Below are 20,759 nucleotides of genomic sequence, written 5' to 3'. Positions count from 1 at the left end.
AGTCACTTAAGATGGGCTCCGCTGCCACCTCTTGTTCAAATCAGGAACTTCAGCAGGTGGAGTCTTTTCAGTTAGGAGCTGCAGAATTAAATTATATTAGACGAGCTCTCATGGGTGATATTTCAGCAGAACTAGCTGCTTTTCGCCAGTCTTTTCAAGTGGTTCCTGTACAGTCACAACAGTGCAGTTGTGTAACAGGAGACAGTCACTTGCAACACAATATGTGGCAGTGCAGTGCTCAGATGAGTCAGGCAGGTATGCCTGAGGTTGAGCAACAGGAGCTGCAACGGGAAAGTGCAAATGGCTCACAGGATCCACATGATGTGGCCAGGGGTTCATAGCTTACAGAGCTGACAGATCAAATTCTGCTAGGCAACAGTTTATGCACAATGATTCTGTGGTTGATCTGGAAGAGGAAACAGATGAATGGAGTGGTGGTTCACAACCGGAGGAGCAGCACTCCAATAGGTTGTTTCATAGCGCTTACTACATGCCTCTGCTATGCAAGGCTATGGCAGCTTTAGATTTGAATGATGCAGTTACAGAACATACACCTTCTACCTCAAAGGGAGCATCAGTTCTTCCAGAAACAAAGTCCAATGATAAGGTGATTAAGGTACCATCACTGCTCAGAAAAATAGTGAAATCTGCATGGGACTCACCAGTTCAGTCTACCAAATCAGTGTCATATGCTAAGAAACTATACTTACTGGAGCCAGAGTTTATGGAGCAGCTGATAACTCCAGCCATTGATTCCCCGATTTCTGCTTTAGTTTCTAGAAATTTCCTTTCAAGAGATGGGGATGCTCAATTGAAGGATCTTACAGAACGAAAGTTAGATATGGCACTTTAAAAGGTTCATGAAGCGACAGCATTGTCTGTACATGCATCTATTGCAGCATCTGTGTTTTCAAGGGCTGCATTATTGTGGTTAGACAAAGTTTTGGAAAATCCAAATCAAGAGCCAGAAAGACTTAGGAAAACAATTTTGAAGGTGTCAAGATCAGAGGCTTTCATTGCAGATGCGACAATGGATGCGACTCAGTTCGCAGCAAGGGCGATGGCTGCTGAAGTGGTACCTAGGCGCATTGTGTGGCTTCGTCATTGGGAGACAGATGTTTCTTCCTGTATGGTGTTGGCTACAGAACCATATGCAGGCAAGAACTTGTTTGGTGAGGATGTGCTGAGCAAACTATTAGTTGAAACGAAAGAAAAGAAGAAAGCAATGCCTGTAACAAGTAAAAGACGAGATGACCGGCGCCTTTTTTGCCATTTTCAACCATACCAGTCCTTTCGTCCATCTAGATTTGGAGGAAGGGGGCGAGATTTCCGCATTGACAAGCTTGGGGTCGTCCACGATTCCAGTTGCACAATCAACAGCAATCAGCAGTGCGAAATACAGGCTCAGCTACCCACAGAGGTAGACAGCAACAAAGACAGTTCTGACTTATTGCTGATACCAGTGGGAGGCCGCCTACTGAGATTTGCACAACTTTGGCAGACAACATCAGACCTCTGGGTAAAAAATGCTGTGCAGTTTGAGTATCAGATAGAGTTTCAGGTTATGCCTCCAAACAGATTTATTCCATCACCTGTTTTGGTGAATCCAGAGAAGTGCAGGCTACTACAAGAGGCAATAGAACACCTGTTGCAGATAGCAGCCATAGAACTGGTTCTGCAGAACCAGAAATTTTGTGGCGTTTATTCCGTCCTCTTTATCATGCCAAAAAAGGAAACAATTGGAGGGCAGTGCTCGATCTAAAATTCCTCAACAGATTTGTAAGATACAGAAAATTCCTCATGGAAACATTGGTGTCCATAAAAGAAGCACTTCAGCCTTGAGACTTCTTAGCTTCCATAGATCTAACCGAGGCATATTTACATGTGCCAATCCATCCGCAACACCCAATACTTTGAAAAGACAAGCATCTGCGTTGTCAACAGTGCTTTCTAAGTCTTCTTCTGAATCACTGGGAGCTCATCTGTATCTGAAACAATTTTTAAGAGGGGCTTCTCTGTTGTCGGCACCTGTTCATCATCGATTTCCAACATGGGATCTTCACAAGGTCTTGTCAGGTCTCCAAAAACCACAATTTGAAACACTGAAAACTTCTACGTTACGAATAATGTCATTCAAAGTGTTATTCCTGGTAACAATAACATCAGCTAGACGAGTGTCTGAGCTTGGAGCTCTCACAGTAGCAAAACATCTATGTATTCTCCATACCGACAGAGTCATATTGAGAACAGATTCTGCTTTCGTTCCAAAAGTTAATACAGCTTTTCACTGTCAGCAGGAATTAGTATTGCCAACATTTTGTCCTTCGCCAAAGCATCCTCTAGAGCATGCTTGGCATTCATTAGATGTGAGGAGAGCACTTAAGGTATATATAAATAGGACAAGGCTGATAAGGCACACTGATTCTTTGTTTGGTTCTTACCACCCAACTACTCTGGGTAAAAAGGTGTCCTCTTCTACTTTAGATAGATGGATTAAGGGCTGCATTGCCTTAGCATACAGTTCTCTAAACATACCATTGCCTTCAGGTATCGTTGCTCATTCAACGAAAGCAGCAGCTGCTACTGCAGCTTATTCAACAAATGCACCTCTTCAGGAGATATGTAGGGCGGCCACCTGGGCAACCCCAAATACTTTTACTAAAAATTATAAAATAGATATTTATGCATTGGCTGAGGCAGCCTTCGGGAGGCAAGTTATTCAGCAGGTGCTGAAAGATCATTGAAAGTTTATGTACCCACCCAATCAATAGGTCAGCTCTGGAACATCCCACTTGGGGGTGTCCTGGTGCCCACTGGAGAAGGAACCGTTTTACTCACCAGAAAGGTGTTTCTCTGTGTGCACCAGGACACCGCCAAGGCCCACCCTGGGTTGCAAATGACAGAAAACATTATAATGAAACGGGTGGAGACTGAAAGGTCAATGATCAGACCTAGCGCATGTACTAGTCAGTAGAGGTTACAATCAGTCTGGGTGGAGACTGAATGGTTATTATTACAACTGAAGGTGTGCAAGTTGTTTGTTTCCTGTTATTTATGGTTAATGTTGTCAGTGTCTTTATATGTATATAAGTTTATATTTTTTAAGCTTGGCCAGATGGCGAACTAGCACTTCATGGGAAGGGCCGCATTAACAGTCTGTTTGGAGTGTTAACTCTTTCCTGCCTTAAGCCCTAGCAAGGAAGACAATACCCACTTGGCGGTGTCCTGGTGCCCACAAACACCTTTCTGGTGAGTAAAACGGTTCCTTTTCTAGTTTAAATTCTCTGTAGAAACATTAGTAACACAGAAAAGAAGCAAAGTAAGAATACCAACAAACATACAAAAATGTAATTCTCAATCTTTGGGGATAACAGGTGTTGCCACTACTCACCATATGCTCAGAGGCACATGTTCCCAAATTCTTCTAAGCTACACAGGAAGTGGGTTGGACTGTGAAAGACCAACCCAAGTTGTGTTTGCATTTTTACAAATTTGTAGGGTAGTCCAATATCTCAGAGAGGAGGTCAGGTTTCCTGCTCCCCTGGTGCATTCACTATAGCTGCCCAATTTCCCTGCTTTTTAAAGTTTGATAGAAATATCTGTGGGCTACAGGTACGTAGTTAAACCACAAGGTTTTTTTGCCTATCAGTGAATTGATTTTATACTAATTAATTCCTAATTTTTAATGGAATGTGAAGGAAATGTATGGCTGTAATAAACCAACCTATGCTTTTTAATGTGGTTCAAGAAACTGAATACAGTTTTGTATTATTATACAAGACACATAGGTACATACTGGTGAATAACAGACTGGACAAACAATCAGTTGGGAAAGACTGTTGTTTCTGGAATGTCATGTATAAAATATGTTGCTTTTTAAAATACATAACTAAATAAAGTGTGACAATTATAGTGCTTGATGAAGATGATTGTTATTTATGACATTAAAACTGGGTTCAAGAATTAAGTGCTCTAGCCGATAGACACTCCTTTGCAGCTCTAGTGCAATATTTACACTGTAGCAGTTAAGGGGTTGGACTACAACCTGGGAGACCATGGTTCCAATCCCCACATAGCCATGAAGCTTACTGGGTGACCTTGGGCCAGTCACTGCCTCTCAGCCTCATGAAAACCCTGTTCATAGGGTCGCCATAAGTCAGAATCGACTTGAAGGCAGTACATTTACATTTAGTTTTGCCAGAATGTGGTTGGGGATGAGTAGTTGAATGTGTTTCTCACTGAATACAAAGGCATGGAGACTCAGGTGAGTAACTTAATGTGCATCTGATTCATCCCTGCCCTTCCTGATCCAGTAAGTGATATGTATGCAAATGTCTTAATTTTGCACAAAAATCTCCTATTTTTTACCTCACTGTGCCCAAAATGCCTTCAAGATGACTTGAAGAAGTTCAGTAATTACAAAACAGTCCCTGCCTAGAAACTTGCTATCTAAAAGATTCAACATGGAAGGAAAAGAGATAGAGAAACAGGAAATCAAGTAAACTGGCACTTGTTCTTACAAAGTTATTTTAATGAACAGTTTGAGGTAGAGGAGGAGCCAGTTGAAGCTGGTCCCTCTGTACAGTCCATGGAGCAGGCCCTGCTTCCCATCTCTGCTGCAGCCAGATGAAATGGATGCTGATCAATAATAGTTGAGGAGATAAGAAGTCAGGTGGAACTGTTCTTTCAGCAGAGCCATCCTTCATCAGGTACTGGTAGGACACAAAGAACACCCTCTGTAAAATAATATTTGGACAGATTCATATGGGAGAAAGTGGTCCTTTAGGTATTCTTGTCCTGAGCTATATGGAAGTTTTAAGGGCTTGTACATCATAGAAGAATAGGCAGTCCTCATATAAATATAGAACATGTATTGGAGATCCAGATTGCAACTCAGTCTGCTGGTTATCCATCCCTGTACTAACATCATATACCTACTAACAACTCTAATTGTACCTGCACAAGACAGCCCAGCACTAAATTAATATCAGAAGCAATAGCAATGCCAGCAATACGAATGGGGACGAAATCAGGACCTTGGCAAAATTGTCATCTTGTCATTTAATGCAAAAATACTTGTGCTATTTATTATTATTTATTGTTTGATACACCTTTCCTCCCAGCAGAAACGCTAAAAACACTTCAAAACATCATAAAAAGACCTTAAAATACATTAAAACAAAACAACGTTAAAACATTTTTTTTAAAAGCTTTAAAAACATCTTTAAAAAAAAAGGGTTAAAAACATATTATTAAAGAAAACATATTAAAAGCAATTCTAACACAAATGCAGACTGGGATGGGTCTCAGCTTAAAAGGCTTGTTGAAAGAGGAAAGTGTCCGGGGGCAGTGACGCCCACCTGGCCATCAAGCACATCTGCTGCGACGCACCCAAGAACGTGGAGCTGGCACTGGCCAAGTTCTGGGCCTTGACCAGCCTGCACCGGAGCCACCCCAATGTGGTGCGCTTCGAGGAGTGTGTCCTCCAGCGCGACTGCCTCGAGCAGCACATAAGCCACGGCAACAAGCAGAGCGCCCTCTGCCTCGTCGAGACCTCCCTCAAAGAGCCAACCAGGGTCTGCATCTGCCCGGTCTGTTCGTTCCACCTGCAGACATTGCCGGGGAGTCATTTGGTCAGCCTGAGGGGAACTTGCGGTGGCACCCACTGCTCCAGAAGAGCTGCAGGACTGCGAGGCTTGGGAGCTGCAGCTGCAGTGTTGGAGGGCCCACGGACCAGACCAGTTGGTCAACCTGCCAATTGCCGCCACCTTGCTTCCACTCTACCAGCGTTGTCATCGTCGTCATGGGCCAGGGCATGCAGACGGAGACCCTCAGCGTTAAGCTGTACTACTCTTGGCCTGAGTCGCAGGCCATTGCTGTTTCGGACTGGTGTACCGCCCTTGAAATAGTTGTAAGTTCAGGCGAGACAGAATGCCTTCCTGGATATTTTTTCTTGATATAATGTTATTTGCTATTTAATTTAAGTTTTTGTACAATGTATTGCCTTGTTGATGTATTGCCTTGATGTATTTTTATATTTGTGTTTACTTTTTCTGTAAGCCACCTTGAGGGCCTTTTGGCCGAAAGGCGGGGTATAAATAAACATCAGCATAACATAACAAAAGGCGCAGAAAAGATAGCAGAGATGGTGCCTGGCTAATATTTAAGTGGAGGGAATTCCACAGGGTATGTGCTGCCACACTAAAGATCCATTTCCTATATTGTGCAGAACGAACCTCCTGATAAGTTGGTATCTGCAGGAGGCCCTCACCTGCAGAACACAGTGATCGACTGGGTATATAAGGGGTAAGATGGTCTTTCAGGTATCCTGGTCCCAAGCTGTATAGGGCTTTGTACACCAAAACTAGAATCTTGAACTTGGCCCGGTAGCAAATGGGCAGCCAGTGCAATTCTTTCAGCAGCGGGGTGACATGTTGGTGATACCCTGTCCCACTGAGTAGTCTCGCTGCTCCATTTTGCACCAGCTGCGGCTTCCGGACCAACCTCAAGGGCAGCCCCACATAGAGTACATTACAGTAATCCAGCCTAGAGGTTACCAGTGCATGGACAATAGTGGTCAGTGTATGTGTTTTTCTAAGCAATACTACCAGGCTATTTATTTTGTTTCCTCATCCAAATTTCAATTGTAGAAGTGGCTACAAAAGTTTTTCAGAGAGCGAATATGGATAGGATTGCAAGATATAAACTATGATGAGATATGGGCTTGGTCGCATGAAGACAATGCAACAAGTACATTGAAATGGTATGTATAATGATAGTTTTTAAAGGCATCTCGTCCTAATCTATAACTCTTGGCAATTGAAGTAGATCTGTGCTTTGAACTCAGTTGCATATTGCTGAGGTTTAAATAGCAAGGAAAAGCTCGGCAAGGATAATTAAAATAGCATCCGGAACTTGTGTATGCAGATCTCATTTGGTGTCGATAATGGTTTTTGTTTTCTAGAAAACTTAAGTCAGAAATAGACTGGAAGAGAGGGGGCAGAAGTTGCCGGGCTCAGCCTCTTCCGTATTTTTAAAAGTTGTGCAGAGGGAAAGGAGAATTTCACCTTGTGGTTTTTCCCATTACAGTGTTGCAAGAAAACCTGCACTTGGCTGAATTTTCTCTTCTCTTAAAGATACAGAATCATTATCAGGCCCTGAGCCTGGCAACCCTATCCACACCATGCATAACTTTATACACCTTATCACGTGGATACACTTTAATTCTAGTATGGAAGTATGAGTAAGCAACACAAGACAAAATTATATTTTCTAAATACATGGTAATGAATAAATATTTAGTGTAGAACTGTGTGCTACTTGTGGCCAAATCTTATCCTCGTTCACTCACATTTAAATTGTTTTATTCTTGGCTTAGGCCTAAAGAGCAGGTTTGTAAGGGTGGGACAGGCATGCTATTTACCTCCTATGTCACAGTATGTTGGCTTTAGTAGGAAAGTCGAGGCATAGCTTTTTGATTCTGTTGCATATCATAGAATGCTATTGGCTTTGGTAATACACCTTTATCCAGTGGGCACTAGGACACTCCAAAGTGGGTTATGTGTTCCTCTTACTGCTTAGGCAGAAAAAAATGTTAACACTCAACAGGAAGCTGTCTGGTACCCCTCTCTCAGAATGTCAGTTCATTTTTCCTGCCTCACTTGAGGAGTACTGCTTTTGCTTTGCTCTTCAGTCTGGCCTGTTTTAATTCATCATCATCATCATTACTCTTTCTGCTTGTTCTTGCCTACTTAGATGTTAATTTCTGTTTCTGAGTGTGACTGAAAGAGATTTTTGGTATGAAACATTAATCAAAGGAAATATTTACTGAGTGTATGAGAATATGTTGGTTGACCATTCTGTCCATTGTTCCTATGTTTCAATCCACACAGTGATTCCTGTTTCCCTCAGAGTGTCATCTTAATTTTAATTATTTCACCTTTAATAAATTGATTGCCTGATTGTCTTCTCAAGCAGAATTAATTTTCTCCATGATTCTAACTAGTTCTAACTAGGGAAAACAAGTTTGTGTTTCCTCCACCGTTTCTGATTCCTACCTAATTTAGTTTAACTGTTGACCCCTACTTTCAGTGAAATACCTAAAGATTTAAAGAAGGGATCTTCTGCATCCTCTAAAGAGGCGCAAAGCTTGGCAGCAACAGCAGCAGGCACAGTAACGCTGATGGCCTGTTCTGAGAGAGGAAAGGCAGTTGCCCATTCAAGCTCCTTTGGTGTGCATGGAGATGACAGCCATTTTGAGAAGAAGCATGGCGTGATAAGCCCCACAAGAGTGGGCAGCAAGTGCATACGAAGCCTGAACTAGGGTAGATTGCTAGCTCTTCTTCCTTAATATGGTACCTAAACAAACTACCTTGCCCAAACACTTGCCTGGCTCAAAAAAATATCTAACCCATGGTCTTACATACTTCCCGCCCTTCTCAGTGAAGAGTGAAAGCTTACATGTTTCATTTATTTATTTATTAGATTGATATCCTGCCCTTCCTCCCAGTAGGGAGGGATGATGCTGGAATTTTTTTTAGAGAAATTTAGGTGTCAGCCTAGTGATGGAGAGACTTGTTGCACTGTGTGTAGTTGTGTTGCTTAATTTTGTTTAAAAGCAGCACCACAACAGCAGAGAGTAACAGCAGATGTTGAAATGTGAGTGTGCCAGCGTGTGCGCGCGTTTGCCTAAGAAAGCAGGCTTTTACCCTGCAACAGCATCACTGAGACTGGAGACTTAGTAAAATAAGAAAAGCTACTTCATTTAGAGAAATACATAGTAGATGGAAAAGGCATACCTCGTTCTAACTAACTAGCTAAGTTGGAGGCATAACTCCCAGGTGTAGGAGTCAGCCCCATGCTTGGAGAGAGAGAGACAAAGGGAGTCTCCTCTCTCCTGGACAGACGGAGGACAAAGGAAGTGGGAAAGGGCAGAAGGAGGAGGGGCAAGTAAGCTTCTCTAAAGGCGTCACAGTCTAGTGACAGAAGAAAGTCAGTCAGAGCATCACAGGTAAAAGGTAAACAAAGCCTATCCATCTGGAAGACCCTAGCTCTATCTTCCTTCTGGAGCTTAAACAAAATAACAAAACAGGAGTTGCTCTTGCCCCACTTCCAACAAGACTCAGGTTCAAATCTCTATTCAGTCATGAAGCTCACTATATAACCTTGGACCAGTCATTATCCATCGATCTAACCAGCCTCACAGAGTTGTTGTGAAGATAAAATGGGTGTGTGTCTATGTATGCCACCTTGAGCCCTTAGAAGGAAAGATGGGATATCAATAAACTAGATAAATACTTAAAAAATTAGGAGTTGGATTAATGTGATACACTATTCAAGGTATGAAAATTGTTCATAGCACTATCAAGTTTGTGTTCTGTAAATATTATAGTGTCTGCACTGAGAAACTCAAAAAGCTGTTTAGGGCATTAGTGAGTATTTTATTTTAGTAAAATATAAGATTATAAAATTCACCTATTAAAATCAGAAATATTCGGTTTATATATAGAACCAAATCTGAAAGCCCAACTGTGTGAGTTCATAGACTTTGGATAGTGAACCTCGTTGATCAGTAATTTAGGTGTACTATTGTTATTCAGTATATTCAGGACAACTTAATTCTGCTAATTACCAAGGCAGAGGTTGATTTAAGGAAATTGGCAGACATGCTTGTGCACGCACAGAATTTCCCTAATTAAATCTTCTTCCAACAAAGTGGGGTAAAATCTACCTTGGGTTGCAGAATTTATTGCAGAATTTACACAGAAGTATGCCTACAATACACCCCAAATAAGATTCAGCTGGAACTGGGGGTATTATTTAATTCCCAGCAAGTGCAATGTTTGGGGAGGAAAAAGTTCCAACATAACTGATCTGGGAAGCAGATGTAAGGGTCTGTATAGAGTTTTCTCTGTGAAAACTAAAAATATCCTTGGGCATTAAATATTCCAAGAGATTCCTCTATTTTGACTACTACTTTATTCCAGCCAATGGAATATATTGGGATACTTGTATATCTGTAGCCCAACCCATGGAGTTCTTCAAACAAAAACTGAGCAAGATTTCCTTCTTTTAACACAATGCACATAATTTTTGTTTTGGGACATTTTACAATTCCAAGATAGGTTGAAATTCGGCTTGAGGTAGTAAAATATCTCAAAAGAGTATGTAAAAAAAAAATCTTGGTAGAAGAAACTGCCAATCAATTCCTTTAGTTATCTCTCTGTCACACACAAATGACATCAGATACAAAGAGTTGTCCAACCTGGCACTAAGTCATAGTCCCATCAACAAGGATTTCGGCTTACACCACAGGACTTCCTCCCTTCCATTTGCCCTCTAAATCTGTTCTAGGGGTTTCCCCAACCCTTAGGAGCACAATTGGGCCGGGTGCAGGGAACATGCAGAGGGAGAAGAGGGGGGAAGTCCCATTGTGCAAATTGGAATCCTTGTGCTGATGGGATATGTTAGTTGAAAACTGCCCAAAGATCTTATAACAACTACACTTGGAACTAAGAGAAACTAGTGGTGGGCTGAAGGGGTGGTGAGGGTTTGATTGTTTTTGGGAGGGGGAATTTCCCTGAAATTTATTAACTGCTTAACTTTACAAGGTGGCTGAACTCCCCCCCCCCGCTCCTTTTACTAAAAAGAAAAAGGGGGAAAGACCTTGACCTTTTGTAGTAACATAAGGCAATATCACATTTTCTGGGAGTTTGGCCACAATGCATTGGGAAGTATGCTATATGATGGTGTAATGCAGCTCCAGGAGCATTCTTAAAGCAAAAGGATTGGGGGGGATTGCTTTGAAAGTACGCATTATACTGGCTGCTGTCAACTAGCATGATCTGCGCTTTTAAAGTACCGTACTCTCCCAGCTTGGGTGAGAAGGAGGCAGTTCCCTCCACAACTGGGCTGGGAAGGTGTACTGAAAGATGTGCCAGACTGCACTCTTAGCTTAGCCAAGGAGGATGCCCTCTCTTCACCCCAACTGGGAAAGAGAGAATAGTCAGTGCTCAGCAGCTATGATTATTTAGCAATTACATGGGCATGTACAGATGAAGGTTCTCAGTTGATTCTCTTACTTTATCTTGACAGGATGAATCTCCCAAGGGGGTCCAAATGGGAACGATGTGCTGATATGTCAAACAGAGGTGTTATCAGTAAAACTTATTGTTCTGAAAAGAGAGGATGGGTGTGCAAGAGACCAGCTGAACCAGGTTTAAAGTCTGCTGAGCTTTATTGTTATGCAGAAATAGTTCATGATGAAAATGGGGAGACAGGGAACTGAGTGAGAGTTAGAATTGTTGACCGTTTAAAGATCAGTTGTCGCAATAGCAGGATGAAATCTTACTTTTTTGGAACAGAAAGTCTTGAGTTACAATATAACAGTTGCAACGCAGCTTTTTATAGCACTCTGACTATGCTTTGCTTTGCTGTGGACGCAGGATCAACGGAACATATTAAAGTTTTAGATCATATGTTTCAGTCTGAAGTCTTTTAATGCAAACTTTCAGGATTTATTTGGGAAGTGTTTGTGATCTGCAGTGGTGAATATTAGAATTTTGATAAAATTCTGTTATCTTCAGCATCTGGACAAGGTAGCAACCTTGATGAAATCTGAGAAGTGTGTAGAGTTGTAGAGGCAACGGGAGCTTTGAAGAGTCAGCAGCTGCTTTTTAATTCACTAGCTGTTATAATGAAGATCCTCAGTAGTTAAATACAAATGTAGACCTCTCATCCCCTTAACTGGAACTGAGTTAAATGAATGATTTGCAGAGGACCCAAAAACTTTTTAAAAAACCAAACAAAACCTTAAGAGGGTGGGAATCCCACCAAACAGCCCAATGAAGCCTGCTTATGATTGGCCACTGTGAAAACAGGATGCTGAACTAGATGGACCTTTGGTCTGATCCTGCAGTGTTCTTGTCATGTTCTTCAAAATCCTTCAGGAAGCATTCAAATAATGTGCAGTATTTCAGAGAAGAAAACTTGCGTCACCGTATGTACTAACAGCAAATTCAGTAAACAAGATGGCACCATCCACAACACAAAGTACGAAGGTACCATCAGAGAATCCTTATGATTTGCATAAGTAGAACAACAATAAACTTTTTTATAAGATGGGGGAAAGGGAGTCCCCCAAAATGGCCCAATGAGGACTGAGCGTGTCCACTAGATACAGTGAAGAATGTAACAAAGTGACAGGAAAACTGAACAGAAGCATTTTGTTGAGGGCCCCATTTGTTATTTTTTCCGTTATCTTTTTATATCTTGTGTTAATGTTAATGAAATCCTTAGAAAGTTTTAGATCAGGGATTCCCAAAGTGTGGTCCATGGACCACTACTGGTACACAAGCTTCTTTTGAGAAGTCCACATTAAATATTCATATTGATTTTTAATTGTATTTTTATTATTTTATTTTATTTCTTTTATTTTATTCTATTTTATTTTATCCTATGGAATATAAATTGTAATACAATAACATACAACATAAGAAATAAAAGAAGCAATAGAAATACAATTAATAATCATAGGGCATCCAGTCTACTTTCAGTGTAGACAATACTGAGCTTTCTTTTTCTTGTTAAATTGTTTTGTTTATGTTTGCCACTCTGGGCTATGTTGTGAGGAAGGATGAGATATAAATTCAATTAACAACCGCCGCCACCATTGGTCTGACTCAGTGTAAGGCAGCTTCCTAATAAGGATGATAAAAATATCAAAGATACGTAATTCTTTATTTTCATTTACGGTTTTCAATATTTTCAAGAAATATATATATAAAAAGACAGATTTGAAGGGACAACAGTATATATTTTTCTTTCCTTCCTACAGACCTTGATATATATACAGGCCTTTGGGATTCAGTAGTGATCTCAGAGAACCCAAGTTTGTCAGCCAATTCTACTTACAATCAATCAAGAGATGAATGTATTAGACTGAAGTCTGCATGCCTTGGCTATGGATTGTGGCAAAATGGATATTTCATACTCAATGGTCCAATGTTAGTTGGTGGAGGATTTGGTCCAAGTGTAACTTTTTTTAAATCAGGTAGTCATAATTGTCTTGAGTTCCTTCCCAGATGTTTGGAATTATTGAATGAACATTGAATTCCATCAACTTTTCCTCTATTAAAATACAAATTTTTGTAATAACTTCTAGAAAAAATTGGTATTCTAAATCTAATATATGCTTTGAAATTTCATTTATTCTGTACCTCGCTCAAAATTTCTGGCACCTTGGAATAAGCAGTTGCTTTATAAACTTCATACAGACATACAAGTAAACAAGAATGAGTGCAGGGTTTGTTGTTTTGCTGTGGAGTGAGCTTTGATTGGTCCTACTTTCACTCCTCAGGTAACCCATATATAGCATCTCAATTGAATACTGATTTCTTCTACCTCTTTGCATCTCATCAACATTTCAGATGAACTGTCTATTAAAAAAAATCAAGCTCCTCTAGAAAGCTTACCCACAAACAATTGTTTGACATCTTACTTTCTCTCTCTGCATATGTGTGTTACAGTTTTTTTAAAAAAACACAATTAAGTTAAAACAACACACAATTAAAGCCGAATTGCGGACAATGGGGAAATAGAAGTGTATTAGCACAAGCCCCTAGCCAAACAATGCTGTGTACTAGCAGCATCACTGTGCACTGGGTTCACAGCAGCATCAAGCTCAGGACAGGCACTGAGAAAAAGGGGGTAAAAGAGGGTAAATATGGTTCTAGCAGCTTAACCACTCTATATATGACAATATCCAGCAAGACTCAAGAATTCTGAGGTTTTCTCACTTCTGCTGTTAACCCATTAGGTGCTAACCTTAGGCAATCTATTCTGCAAGCTTCATCCTACCATGTAGGTTTGGAGATAATAATACTGATCTATCTTATAGGGTTGTTGTAAAGATTACTACAAGGTAATGTATGTGAAGCACTCTGAATATTACAAACTGCTATGTTGCTTATTTTAAAGCATGTGATTATGGATACTATGGGTCAGAGTGCGAAGCTGAATGTCCACACTGTCACTGGGACAAACCATGCCATCCCAGAACTGGAACATGTGAAGGTCCCATTGTTTGTGCTGCACCACAACTTGTAGGTACATGTTCCTTTGGTGAGTACATTTCCTTTTTTAAAAAAACAAGCAATTTGTTTATTTAAGAATGTATTTTAGAATGTATAAGCTGCCTTTCAAAACAAAAGTTTTCCCTTTTGTGTATAAATCATAAATGCATTCAAAACCAGTCAGTTTCTGTCATGTAACTCAAGAGTTTCTTGTTATAAAGAGAGTCTTAACAGAGTAGCCACCAGTGTAAGGAAGAATGCGGACTCAGCCAATTAGCTATCTGTTCCCGAAAGGGGAGGAGCAGCTTTTGCAGGTCTTTGGCATTAAAGTATAATCACCTGACCTGAGTCCATTAATGCATAATCTGAGCTAGAATCTGAGGATCCACTCCCTCTACCCTTCTACAGTAGTGAATCTTGTACTTATGAGGGAAATGCATGAACTAGCTTAATTCAGGATCACAATCAGATGTGGCAGATGCTGGGTTAGGAGAATGAGCGCTTATGCATATTGACTAAGAAGCTGTGATCCTGGAAACATCTCAGTGTAGTTTGCACATCCTCTAGTCTCTTTTTCCAAGACAGAGAGTGGATGACGGTGTCACCCAGTTACAGGTACAGCAAGATGGCCTGCAACCTCAAGTGTACCACAGGGGTCTTGGTGAACATTCTGGGCATTAGTCTCAGCCCAAAAATGGTAGGACCCTGTACTGAAAGTGGATGTTGTGGCAGGAGAACAATAGATACTCCCTGTGACTGACTGATAGGGTATGCAGGTAGACAAATCTATGGACCCTAGGATATCTGATCATAGCTACAATGGATCTGAGCGTTTCCATACTAAAACCTATTTCATAAGTACTTGATCAGCCATTTCTGGTGTAAGATGGCCTTCACAAACCCTGGAGTGCGTCAAACCGAGTGGAACAGGCTTTGTAGCCTGGTTGTCCAGAAGATGTCTTGTCTTATTCTCATTAGTCACAGATGTTTCAAGAGGTTTCTTCTTTGGAATATTATGAACTTGTTACTGGAGTGCCTGGAGAATTCTGAAGTATAGCTTTGTGAGACTACATTTAGCATCCATACATCTAATGTTGAATGTAACCTTATGAGTGAAGGGAGATTGGTGTCAGGGGGAGACTTACATTCACACTGTGTTCCACTCCTCCTAAATTCCAGTTTATCGTGAAGAATTTTTAAAATGAATGCCTGAGCCAGAGCATGCACAGTTGCTGTAGCTTTCAGTATTTTGCATATTTCAGCCTTTTGTGTTAGTGACACATATTTCTGCCTTGATAAAATCTGTAAAACAATAATATTGATTTGATTGTATATATGATTGCATTGATTTGTTTATGGGCAGTGTTTTACCAATGTGCAAATGCAATTCTGCATATTCATAAAACAACACTCTTAATACAAAAATGTATTTCAAGTAATCTGCCAAACCCATTTCAGCTTAAAAACATCTTCACCAGTGGTGTATACTTGAAGAGCATCTTCTTATGCATGGGCTCATAGCCAATACCATGGAAGGGGCAGCTCTGAACACAAAGTGTATATGTTTAACAAAACTGAAGACTGAGTGTCATTGGGGCCTGCATATTGCTGTGTTGAAACGGAGCGTCAGATTATTCTTTTTCATACTTTGAATCTGAAGCAGGAGAATACATTAAAGGAATTGGCCATTTGGGCCCATGCTCAAGCATATGCCCTTCACCTAGATGCTATTGATGGGAGATTATTTTAAAGTCAAAATGTGTTTGGCAGATTACTTGAAATACATCTTTTGTAACTGTCTTTTGGATTTCAAGGGTTTGGGCTATCATGCCTTTGGATTCTTTTGCTGTGATGTGATCAATATTTGTAAGACATTTTTGGTCGGCATAGCCAGATATTTCAGAAGATATTACACACTGTGTTTGCACTGCAGTGTTGTAAAGCCACAGAAGATTATTCGGTCAATATTGTATATTCTCTTGGCTATTAGCCATAGACCTATTTTTGTCATTTTTTATTTTTTTTGTATACCTGTGTGATAGAAATATATTATGTTCATTTAGACCTTGACTTTATTCATTTATTGGCATACATCACTTTAAATCAGAGTTAACTATGTTTTAAAGATGAACACACAACATGCTGGTGCATAGGGCTAAAATAGGTGCTTTACTCCTCCCCCATTCCTGTTGCTGCCATACTGCTGAGAGCTAAGCCATGGTTTGGTTTGGTATTCCTTTGAAATTGGGCTCATAGTTTATTTCTCTCCAAACAAACACTGAGTGGTAAGCCAGGAACCAGTCAGGAGGACTGGAACACAACTCATGTTTTGGAGAGAAACAAACTATGAACCTGGGTTCACTCTCAGCAGCGCAACAGGAGCAGGGGAGGAACAAAGCACCCACAATCTTAGCCCCATGCCTCATCACATTGCATGTTTAACTGTGGTCTAAAGTGACATGCAAATAATCTCTTAGCCTTACATAGCTTACAGGGTAGTTGTGATGATAAAATGGAATGTGGGAGGGGGAAGAATGGTATACATAGCCCTGAAGAAAGGACGGGATAAAAATATAAGTAATAATTTGCTTGTGCAAATTGTATGTATCTGTATTTCTAAATCTGGTGTAGGTGCCACCATACAAATTGGAAGCCTTCCTTGGTGATCCATGCATCACTCCATTCTGTGTCATCATGAGGGAAATAACTGACCCTTGTCTACCACCTAAAGTGGGAGCAGGTGTCAGACTGAACCCTGAAAAAGAATTTTCGTTTTGAAAGCAAAGCAGAAATAATCCTCATGCCTTTGGACAGCTTTCAAGGATAGCCATTACTGAGAATCTATGGATTCTTAAGGTTCATTAGAATTCCTAGACCTATGGACATAAGCCAAAAGACAGCAGAGGGAGGCTTAGTTATGATTACCTAGAGTTCTAGTTTTCCAGGTGGTGGAGATGTCTCCAGCAAAAAAGATGCCAGCTGGCAGGGTAGGATTGCAGAGAGCTGGTTTGCTATCATAGTGTGTTGACTTTATAAAGCTGAATTACTTAGTGCCAAGGCATGTCCTGATGCTTTGACTTGCTGACTCTGGATACTCCTTACGTATGAGGCTGAATAGGCAGTGTGTTCCACATGGATCTATGGAACTTTATTCCTATATTCCTCTACCTTAATTGGTTGGGCATCATGTTTCACTTATGGGCTTCTTCCATGGCTTCACGTTGCATCAAACCATATTTAATGCTCATCCAGATTCAGAGCTTGGAAAAGTTACTTTTTTAAACTAGTACTCCCATCAGCTCCAGCCAGCATGGCCACTGGTTTGCGCTGATTTGAGATGTAGTTCAAAAAAGTAACTTATCCAAGCTCTACCCAGATTTCTCTTAGTAAACCCATTTCAATCCTTAATTTCAAATCCTCATTGAGATGTGACTTCTTATACTGGAATGCATGTGACATTAAACCGTAATTAAGGCCAATAAGGAGAAGAAGAAGCAGAGCTTGGAAAAGTTACTTTTTTGAACTACAACTCCCATCAGCCCCAGCCAGCATGGCCACTGGATTGGGCTGATGGGAGTTGTAGATCAAAAAAGTAACTTTTCCAAGCTCTGAAGAAGGAGATTCATCCTGGGGGTGAGAGGGAAAGGGAGAACGTTTCCCTGAGGATGGATCCCTATTTGCAAACTATCACTTGCCAGGAATAAGCTTATCACCACCAAACTTTGGAAATTAATGGGAAAATGTTGCCTTATGAAATGAACAGCTCTGTACCCACTCAGAAAGTACTAATTTGCCAAAAGATACAAAGGAATGTTTGAATATGAAAAGGAACAAAATGGTGGAGAATGAGAAGATAGTTTTTGCATATATTAATAATGCCATGTATTTAAACATTTATCTTCTTTTTTGATGGTGCCAGGTTTGTACAGTTTAAGATGCCCCCTTGGTGATGGTTGGTGGTTCTGGCAAGGAAAATGTTACTTGATAGAAAAAAATAGAAAAGTGACATGGAAGGAAGCACAGGAGCTATGCAGACATTTTATAGGCACAAGGCTACTTCAGATACAAGGTCCTGAGGAAAAGGTTGGAATCTTAAAAAAAAAGTAAAATATTAATGTTTATTTGTGGCATATGTTAGTCACCTTTCTACTCAAGAGTATTGAAAGTGGTGAATAACCTTTACTTGCTTGAAGAAGTTTCCATGGGCAATTAAAAAAACTACCATCTTGCAATTAATGTGGCATTTCAGCATTTTTTTCTGGAGGAGGGAATTCTAGCTATACTGAGGGGGAAAGGAAGTGTTAACTCCCCCCCCCTTGCTGTGGTCAGGAATCACTTGTGGTATGAGATTCTGGGAATTTCTATTATGTGACTGTTGTTTTTGTGCCACAGACATGGCTCAAAGAGATGATAAGTGAACAAATCTGGATAGGAATGAAATGGAATTCACAGAAAACACTGTGGCAATGGGGAGATGAAACAGAAGCAAACACTAATGAGAACTGGTATGATGTTCAAACTTTATTGCTTTTTATGGCAAGAACTGGATATACTTTTTACTTGTGATGCTGCAATGCCTATAGTTTGCAGTGTTTGAATATGAACTTATTGAAGCTAAATTGTAACTATAGATGCTATGAACTTTTTATTATTATTAAGATGTGATACAAGCAATATATTAAGAAGGAAGGGAAGAATTGGTCATTCCCCCTTGGGTCTAGGATGTCCTCAGGTGCATTTGAGTTCCCCTAGTGCTCGAAGGTAGGGACCCTGTTGTTCATTTCTTAGGTGTGTGGTAAGGAATAATCATATATACAAATAGCAAACACATTCTGAAAGTACCTATCTTGATGTAATCAAAACAGCACCAACCATGCACAAGAGGCATGTGGAACTTACAACATTTGTAGAACAAGAACAAAAAGTCTTTAGGAGGGAACCCCAAAACAGCCATGTGGAAATGGAGCATGTTCAGTAAGCACAGAATGGTGACTGACTGCTGGGGGAAAAAAACTAGAAGACTGAAGAAGGAAATAGAATAGAGTGTACTGGACATGGCTGGCTTGTTGGAACCCTGAACAGAAGTATTCCACATAACATTTTGTTTCAGGTCCCACTTGCCTTATTTATTATTATTTCTGTTCTGAGATAATGCAGCAGTAGTATCAGAATTGTTTGGCTCCATAGAAAAGAAGAGTTGGGAAATGATGGTGTATGCTTGGGAACTTGAACGATAACGGAAAGAAATATAAGAGACTTTTTTGAAAGTCTATGAATGTGTGGATCAGAAAGTACAAATTTTGTGCAGCAGATACTTTTTTTCACAAACTTTTTCTTCAAGTTATGCATATACCTACACTTAAGTGTCTTAGAAGCATAGGAATTATGATGAATATGTGCCTTTAGACCAGGCCCAGTATCAGCATCTAGCATTGTGGGTAAGATGTTGGGCTCCACGCACCCTGGCAGGATCTACTAGACTGATATACCATGTGTGTGTGTTTTAACTTGTTCTTTTAATGGCCCAAAGCTGATAGCAGAAGCACTGAGCCAGGTGGCTGTAACTTTCACCGTCTTTTTCCCCTCAAGGCCTCATGCCCCAGAGATATTGTGGGGAAATTTAAGATGGTGCTGCAGGCGCCTAGCTTGACACTTTACTTTTAACTACATTCCCTTATGCGGCCTGAGAGTTTTTCAGCCAGTTCCTTCAATAGTCTTGGATGCAGTTTGTTGGGCCCTGCAGATTTGAACTCATTCAAAGTGATTAGGTATTATTTGACCATTTGTCTCTCAGTTTCAAGCTGCAATCCTGCCCCTTCATCTTCATGTTTCTCAGGAGGGTCATAGACCCTCTTTTGGGAGAAGACTGAGCCAAAGTAGAAAATGAGTACTTCTGTCCTTTCTTTGTCATCTGTTATCATTTTGCCATCCTCATTGAGTAGCACCTCAATGCTGTACCACCATTTCTTTTCTGTCTTTGACTATGGATGTACCTGAAGAAACCTTTGTTGTTGCTTTTGGCATCTCTTGCTAACCTCAGCTCATTCCCAGCTTTAGTCTTCCTGATGTCATCCTTGCAATTCCGTGCTACTTGTCTGTACTCTTCCTTTGTGTCTTGGCCCTCCTTCCACTTCCTGTAAGTGTCTTGTTTTGTTTTCAGGTCATCTCTATGCTTTCTGTGAAGCCACATTGGCTTCTTCTGCTTTCCACCTTTTTTTTCTTGATGGGATTATTTGCCATTGTGCCTTTACAATTTCCTTTTTGAGAAACTCCCACCCATCTTGAGCTTCTTTTCTCATTAGGGTTGCTTGCCACGGAACCTCACTTACCATTGTTTCCTGAAGTCCAGGGTGCGCATATGGCTACTCTCAGCTTTTGCTTCTTTTAAAATCAAGAACTCAAGTATGGTGTGGTCATTTCCCCCCAGAATTCCTGTAACTGCCACTTCATCCACCAATGCATCTCTATTGGTTATAATCAAATCAAGGATAGCTGATCCTCTAGTTGCTTCCTCCATTTTCTGTAGGAGAAAGTTACCTCCAACACAAGTCAGGAAATTCTTGGTGGGGCCATGTTTGGCAGATTTTGTCTCCCAACGGATATTGGGGTAATTGAAGTCCCCCATTACTACTACATCATGCCTCCTCGAAACATTGGCAATTTGCCTTTCAAAAGTTTCATCTTCAT

At 40.5% G+C, this 20,759-nt stretch overlaps 1 protein-coding gene across 1 annotated transcript in view; it reads left to right on the top strand.

The window, feature by feature from the left end:
* The window catches only part of LOC133378773 (uncharacterized), a 196,288-nt gene that overhangs the window by 86,571 nt on the left and 88,958 nt on the right, over positions 1-20,759 (top strand). Inside the window, exons 18-23 of the mRNA XM_061613399.1 lie at positions 6,651-6,763; positions 11,095-11,216; positions 12,836-13,051; positions 13,978-14,121; positions 17,992-18,155; positions 18,465-18,577. Coding sequence (XP_061469383.1) covers positions 6,651-6,763; positions 11,095-11,216; positions 12,836-13,051; positions 13,978-14,121; positions 17,992-18,155; positions 18,465-18,577 — 872 coding nt within the window. The remainder of the gene's footprint in view (positions 1-6,650; positions 6,764-11,094; positions 11,217-12,835; positions 13,052-13,977; positions 14,122-17,991; positions 18,156-18,464; positions 18,578-20,759) is intronic.

This window comes from Rhineura floridana, chromosome 3 (genome assembly GCF_030035675.1).
Source record: "Rhineura floridana isolate rRhiFlo1 chromosome 3, rRhiFlo1.hap2, whole genome shotgun sequence".
NCBI classification, from domain to species: domain Eukaryota; kingdom Metazoa; phylum Chordata; class Lepidosauria; order Squamata; family Rhineuridae; genus Rhineura; species Rhineura floridana.
This window is presented reverse-complemented; position numbering and strand designations above follow the sequence as displayed.